Source organism: Schistocerca cancellata, chromosome 8 (genome assembly GCF_023864275.1).
Source record: "Schistocerca cancellata isolate TAMUIC-IGC-003103 chromosome 8, iqSchCanc2.1, whole genome shotgun sequence".
NCBI lineage: Eukaryota > Metazoa > Arthropoda > Insecta > Orthoptera > Acrididae > Schistocerca > Schistocerca cancellata.
Genome location: NC_064633.1, coordinates 54,119,446 through 54,127,136, shown reverse-complemented (window position 1 = coordinate 54,127,136; position 7,691 = coordinate 54,119,446). Strand labels below are relative to the sequence as shown.

The following is a 7,691-nucleotide window of genomic DNA, read 5'->3' as shown; positions in this document are numbered from 1 at the left end:
ATACGCCAGTCACTACTCTTGATGAACTGTGGTATCGTGTTGAAGCTGCACTGGCAGCTGTAGCTGTACACGCCATCCAAGCTCTGTTTGACTCAATGCCCAGGCGTATCAAGGCCGTTATTACGGGCAGAGGTTGTTGTTCTGGGTACTGATTTCTCAGGATCTATGCAACGAAATTGCGTGAAAATGTAATCACTTGTCAGTTCTAGTATAATATATTTGTCCAATGATTACCCGTTAATCATCTGCATTTATTGTTGGTCTAGCAGTAGTGTAGAAAGCAGTCACTGTCAAATGGTCGTGTGGTTGTGTCGTGAAAGATGTAAACTGTAGAACCGGTCCGACGATACGGACCAGATACGCAGACGCGACCGGCATCCAGTGGTAGGTCAACGGCTACAAAATCAAAGACGGGTTCTGGGGTGACGCAACAGGCCGGCTGTGCACTCGGGCACGGCGAGCTGCCGGGCGCGCCTGCGCGTGACGTCACCGGCGGCGCCGGCGCCGGCGCTCGAGTGCGCCCGCGTTCCCGCCGCCTCCGCCTCCGCCGCCTCCTCCGCCTCCGCCGCCGCCGCCACTGTGCGCTGCGCGCTGCGACCCGACGGCAGGGCAGGCGTCGGACGCTCTCGCGACGCCGCTGCGCGCCCGCACTCTCGCTACCTGTTGCTCGCTGCTTCGCCACCGGCCCGGCCCGGCCTCGCAGTTACCTCCGCTGGCCTCTGAGAAATCGGAACATTTGCGGAACTCTGTAGAGCGGTAAAGGGTTTAATCTCCTCGGCACCTCCAGTAGCATTGCCTGCGATCGAAACCGTAGCACTGTTATTGCTCTATAATTCGTCGCTTATAGATCTCATTAATTCCTATTCCTGCACCTACTTTGTGATCACACGGCGATTATTTTCTTCTGTCTCGACAGTATACTCAACTATATTCGGACTTTGCTCGATTCTCAGTGCATTGGTACTAGATCGAACCGGACACGTGGTAGGCCAGCCTGCCAGATAGAAAAAAAACCCGGTTAGGGTTGGCCGTCGATCTGTTGTAGGGAAGTGGGAATCGGGAGTGTTGGCGGCTGGAGACGGCCGCGGCTCAGATGCCATGGGCCGAAGCGAGGTGGCACGGTGAGGCGGCGTGGTGCTCGTGGCCGCTGCCGCTGCTGCTGGTGCTGCTGCTGCTGCTGCCGCTGTCGCTGCTGCTGCTCGCCTCGCACGCCCTCAGCGCGGAAGACGTGCTGCACGTAGAGGCCCTGGGAGAGGCCGCCCGCTCGGACCACTCCGGCCGCCGCCTGTGAGAATCCAGTCTCCACAGCGACAGCCACTAACACTGCAGGCACTCTACGCGAACGAATAACACGGCAGCGTACGGTTTTACCAACCTCTTAGAGGAAACATTAGAGAGGACTCCAGTGAACTGCGCGAGCAAACTACTCCTGTTTCATTCTTTTATCCTTTTAGGGGCGTCCTGTCGAATGAGCTGTAGTCGGCGGCTGCTCGCGTACGCTTCAGTTCCTGCGTCTAAACCGAGCTGTCAGTCCTAAACATAAACTTCGCTTCGAGGACTTTTTTTTGCTAAGTGATAAATGTTTGAGCTCTCTTAATGGAACTGCCTCACGTGCATCTACATATCGCGAAGAGCTCATCGTATACACTGTAAAGACCGTCAGATTATTACAGACCCTCGACAGTCGAAAAAGCCACTGCCCAGAGGACGCAGTTGTGCTGTCTATTGTGGTACCGGGTCTCTTCCGCGCAGCACCCGTCCAGCCTAGAAGGGCAGGCGCTGCGCTGCGGACCGGCGAGTAGAGGGCGGAGAGCGGCGGCGTCGACCGCGTCATGCCCGGCGTCCGCGGGCGCCACACTAAACCGACCGCAGCCGAGGCGCCGGCGACGCACACGCAGCCACGGCTCACCACAGCGGCAGCGGCAGCCTCGCGGCGGCGGCTATGCTGAGCCCCAAGATGCAGCGCACCGTCAGGGTCAACGAGAACCAGCTGCTGATGCTGTCGGAGAAGGCGCACTACGACCACTCGCTGGCCGGCTACCTGCACAAGCGCACTGCCGACAGCACCAAGTGGCAGCTGCGCTGGTTCGTCCTCTACCAGGTCGGTACCACCCCCACAAACGCGGCCTTCTTTGCTCTAATGTTGTAGGCGTGTGTCCACCTCAAGATGTGGCTTTTCACTTAAAACTTCCGGGCCGATAGGCCACGGTCGAAGTATAAAACTCTCTCCTGACGTTTCATCTCCTACTGTGGGGCACATCCTCCGAGGTACAGCGGCGAACTGGTGTACCTCCGAGGACGTCTGCCGCAGCCGGAGACGAAACGTCAGGGGAGAGTTTTATACTCCGACCACGGCCTATCGGCCCGAAAGTTTTAAGTGAAGACAATACCAGCCGCGAAAGCCTATAATGTATGATGTGGCTTTTAGTGCTACGAAACGGGTAGTGATCCATTAATATCTAAGACGACCACCTCAGCCCGCATCTCGTGGTCGTGCGGTAGCGTTGTCGCTTCCCACGCCCCGGTTCCCGGGTTCGATTCCCGGCGGGGTCAGGGATTTTCTCTGCCTCGTGATGGCTGGGTGTTGTGTGCTGTCCTTAGGTTAGTTGGGTTTAAGTAGTTCTAAGTTCTAGGGGACTGATGACCATAGATGTTAAGTCCCACAGTGCTCAGAGCCATTTGAACCATTTGAACGACCACCTCTTCATTTCATCTTCACCTCCTCCTCAGTTCTACCACTGCTAATGCTCCTTTTCGTGCGATGTTACCAGTACATCAAACTCCCTTTTCTGTAAGCGGTAGGCAAAATAAAAATGGAGCGGAAATCTTTCATGTACTTCGAAACAGGCAAAGCAACATCCATCGTGAGCTCCGCGGACGGGCAAAGTAAGATAGGTTGCCTACCTGAAGGTGCAGGACATATTTTGAACGCCAGTTTTACTCTGTCCACCTAGTACATCCACATCTAACCCCTGGTGAGGTGTATGACATAGTGTACCTCCCTCTGTACTAGTTACTGGCTCTTCTTCCCGTTCAGTTTGCAAGTAGGCTGTTTAGGTTTTTATGTTGGTAACGTCACCTAGCGCTCTGTATGAAAATCACTGGCTGTGCTGTGTGCAGTCTGTGGCTGGGTGGCATTGTTGGAATTTGCTATTGTAGTGTTGGGCAGTTGGCTGTTAACAGCGCGTACCGTTGCGCAGTTGGAGGTGAGTCGCCAGCAGTGGTGGATGTGGGCAGAGAGATGCCGAAGTTTTGAGAGCGGATGATCTCGACGTGTGTCCATCAGAGACAGTAAATTTGTAAGACTGGATGTCATGAACTGATATATACATTATGACTTTTGAACACCAGTAAGGTAAATACATTGTTTCTTCTTTATCAAAATCTTTCATTTGCTAACTATGCCTATCAGCAGTTAGTGACTTCAGTAGTTAGAATCTTTTATTTAGCTGGCAGTATTGGCGCTCGCTGTATTGCAATAGTTCGAGTGATGAAGATTTTTGTCAGGTAAGTGATCCATGAAAGGTATAGGTTAATCAGGGCCATTCTTTTGTAGGGATTATTAAAAGTCAGATTGCGTTGCGCTAAAAATATTGTGTGTCAGTTTAGTGATGATCAGAATAAGTAAAGAGACGAATGTCTGAGTACGTTCAGTTTTCCTTAGCTGTTTGAAAATCAAATAACGTAAGGGGTTTACCAGCACAGTAATTCACTAATTTTTCTAATTAGACGTTCCAAGTTTACGCGTGGAATGCGGAAAGACTTATTGCAGTGTACCGCAACCGAGTCAATCTCGTCTTTGCAGTCACCACGGGAGTAATGGCAGGTGGTTGCAGTACATTTCTAGATTTCTCACCCGAGATGGTTCTCGAAACTTTGAAAGTAGGGTCCGTAGGGAACTTGGCGTCCATCTTCAGGCTCCTGCCACTTGTGACTTCTCAGCGTCTCCGAGCATCTCTTCCATGGATCAAACAAAGATGTCACCATTCTTACTGTCCTTCCTTTTATGCCGGGTGGGATTAGCCGAGCGGCCTAGGCGCTGCAGTCATGGACTGAACGGCTGGTCCCCTCCGAGGTTCGAGTCCTCCCTCGGGCATGGGTGTGTGTGTTTGTCCTTAGGGTGATTTAGGTTATCTAGTGTGTAAGCTTAGGGACTGATGACCTTAACAGTTAAGTTCCACAAGATTTCACACTCCTTCCTTTAATACCTTCAGCGTCACCTACTAGTACTATTGGGTACAGCTTCCATAACATTCTAGGATCTTATTGATTGGCGATGCCATGGAGTATTCTGTGCAACACGATCAAATATTGGATAGAATTGGTAGGAGAATCAGCATTGGCCGTATTTTTTTGTTTTATTATCCGCAAAATCTATTTTCGGTCACTTAGTGACAATCCTCAGTCCTAGAAGTTAAAAGTTTCACATAACGATCAGAGGGTATAAAACTTTAAAAATTTCACATAACGATCATAACCACTGTTATAATAATGTTAGCTTGTCCAAAGGGACAAACGAGAGGTACATCATCATGTCTGTTAAATATGATAACAAAGTTGTTTATCCACACCTACAAACTTTTTTGTAATGAATATTGTGTTTCACGGCATTTTAATTATTACATAATTGAATTTTCGTACTATTACTATTTTTTATATATTTGACTCATTAGTCTTAACGTAACATTTTATGTAAATCACGAACGTTGTATTTCTAACTTCCCACGCCATATGGTGGGTATTATGTTTTTTTTTTTTTTTAAAAACTGTGTTATACCTCATTTCATGTTATTCATATATTATTCGTTTTCCTTGTCTTTTTCTCTTTTACTTGTCCTGCACTCTGACAACTTATTATCGCTCTGTTATATGTTTTGTAAGTTGGTTTTTCAAAAACAATACGCCAATATGTTGTAGATGTTTCCTTCCTCTTCGTCTGCTATGTTTTTTATGTACGTTTTAAATTTGAATTACTTCATGATTTACAAATGCACAAGAGTTATTTTGTGTTAATATCTTGCAAAACCAGTAATATTAAGTCTTCACGTGACACATGTCACATAGAGGGCCTTCCAAGCCCTATCACACCGAGGTCTGCTGAACAGGTGCATGTAAACAGCGGCCTCAGTTTATGTGATCGCTCTAAGCTTGTTGATACCAGTGCCAACCAATTTTAATTGTATATTACAGGTATGTTCCTACCAACTGTTATGTTCACACGCAGGTGTAGTTGTGATTTTCTGTTTTATACTCTCTGATCGTTATGTGAAATTCTTAACTTCTAGCACTGAGGATGGTCACTAAGTGACCGAAAATCGATTTTGCGGATAATAAAACAAAAAAATACGGCCAATGCTGATTCTCCTTCCAATTCTAGGATCTGTCATTCAAGTGCGACCTTAGAGTAGTTGCATTTTCCTAGTACTTAGTGATTGCGCCTTTACGATCTTTGTATATCACATCACAAAAAAGTTGTTACACCCATTTATTTGTATGGGATAACTGATTCCAATTGTAGCTCACTGGCAATGTAGCCATAACATATCAAGTTTTTTTTTTCTGAAGTGCACAAGCTTACATTTCCGAATATTAACGCAGACTGCCAAATCTTTGCTCCTCTTTGAAATATTATTGGGATCCGACTAAATTTTAATAAAGCTATATTCAGCCAGTACTTCGATGTAGGTAAGCGCATTGTATGCCAAAAATCTGAGATTATTAATATAGCCCGTTATACAACGTTAACAGTAAGGGTTCCAATACGTTTCCCTGGCGCGCGCACCTATAGTTATTCGTAGTCTGCCGACGACTCTCCATGAGTGTATGGATACTACCTTTGATGTCACTAGCAGCCATTAAATATTACCAGAATCTCTCTGATGTTTTCGATAATATTATGCAGATTAATGAGGGCTAGAGACTGCACGCATAAACAAAAAACACTGATAAAAAGGGCCATGATTTTACCAGTAACTCGTATTTCCTGTCTTCACAAAAAATGCTTCATGTCACGTTTGAAATTTCTATGTAATACGTACGTTGCACTCGTCGAAAACTTGCGACTTGTTTACAAAATTAGGCTTAAAATACACTGTGTCTCAAATGGTTCAAATGGCTCTGAGCACTATGGGGTTTAACATCTGAGGTCATCAGTCCCATAGAAATTAGAACTACTTAGACCTAACCAACCTAAAGGGCATCACACAGTTCCATGCCTGAGGCAGGATTTGAACCTGCGACCGTAGCAGTCGCGCGGTTCTGAAGCGCCAACAATCGCTCGCCCACAGCGGCCGGCTACCGTGTTTCATACTCCCTTGTGTCATTTTATTTTTGGGGAATAATCATTCATTTTTTCTGTTCCTTTTTTACATTCACTTTTTTTGTGACTAAGTTTCTCATATCCCAGAAAGCCAGAACATCGCTTCTGCATTGGGTTATTTCGGATTGTTTGGGAGAGGAGACCAGACAGCGAGGTCATCGGTCTCATCGGATTAGGAAAGGACGGGGAAGGAAGTCGGCCGTGCCCTTTCAAAGGAACTATTCCGGCATTTGCCTGAAGAGATTTAGGGAAATCACGGAAAACCTAAATCATGATGGCCGGACGCGGGATTGAACCGTCGTCCTCCCGAATACGAGTCCACTGCTTCTGCATTCTCTGATACAGATCAAAGCATTTCAGCGTCTCGTTATGCGTGATAAAATATTCTTCTATCTCGTCATTTTCTTCCTCTATCGAACAGACTTTTTGGATTATACCTGAGCCACTTAGCTGGTCAAATCTCGGTTATTAGGCATCGCCATTTAACCACTCGTGAATGTTTCCTGCATGTGTGTCTTCGGACTAAGAAATCTATATTCTGAAAGAAAATAATCGTTCTAATTAAGACTTCTTGAGGTCAGTCTTTCTTATATTTTCGAAAATCACCTGACTACGGTAGTTGTCTTCAACTACTGCGAAAAAAAGTCACTGTACTTTTCACAGTGTTTGGAGCTTACTATTGCATCCATATTATGCTGTGTTATCGGTGACGGTAGAAACCGCTAATTTCTTGATGAAATTGTGCGTGATTCTGCCAAAACTTAACTGTTTTCAAGAGAAGCATTTGAATGATCACTGAGTCTCTAGAGTGACCAAAATGTCGTTCTTTTCATAAATTAATTCTGTTTTGTTACTTACATTTTTGTGACAGCGGATCTAATTTACCGGAGAGCCAAAACGTTGGTAAACTCAATGAATTCAGTCTTGCATACTCTGTTACCAGACCAACGCATTTCAGTGCCTCTGTGTGCGAGACAGTGGGTTCTTCTGTGGCGTTCTGGCTGTCACCTTCCTCCGCCGAACTTGTTGCATCTTCTGCCAGCTGTAAAAAAAGGCTCACACACATAATTGTGTGCTCTAAACGAGAATATTCGTTCCAATTGTTACAGACTTCGTTATTTTTATTTATTCATTTATTTTCTTTTTTTTAAATGTCTCCTAACTGTGCACGGATAATCCGCACACGCGTATCCAGTAGCATTCTGCATTTTCGTCAGCTTTACATCAGCCAACCATCACTCTTTCTCTCTATCATCTACTCTTATCCTTTTGCAGCCTTTACTTCATCGGCATCAGCATTTCGTCAGCACCGCTAAGTTCCTGAAACTGCTTCTTGGTTTGCCTTAGTTCAGCGCACGGCTCCCAATGCGGT

At 46.3% G+C, this 7,691-nt stretch overlaps 1 protein-coding gene across 1 annotated transcript in view; it reads left to right on the top strand.

Annotated features, from left to right (window-relative positions):
• Nucleotides 1–1,957: 1,957 nt before the first annotated feature.
• The window catches only part of LOC126095334 (ras-specific guanine nucleotide-releasing factor 2-like), a 1,914,760-nt gene continuing 1,909,026 nt past the window's right edge, over nucleotides 1,958–7,691 (top strand). Inside the window, exon 1 of the mRNA XM_049910139.1 lies at nucleotides 1,958–2,101. Within this exon, the coding sequence (XP_049766096.1) occupies nucleotides 1,958–2,101 (144 nt within the window). The remainder of the gene's footprint in view (nucleotides 2,102–7,691) is intronic.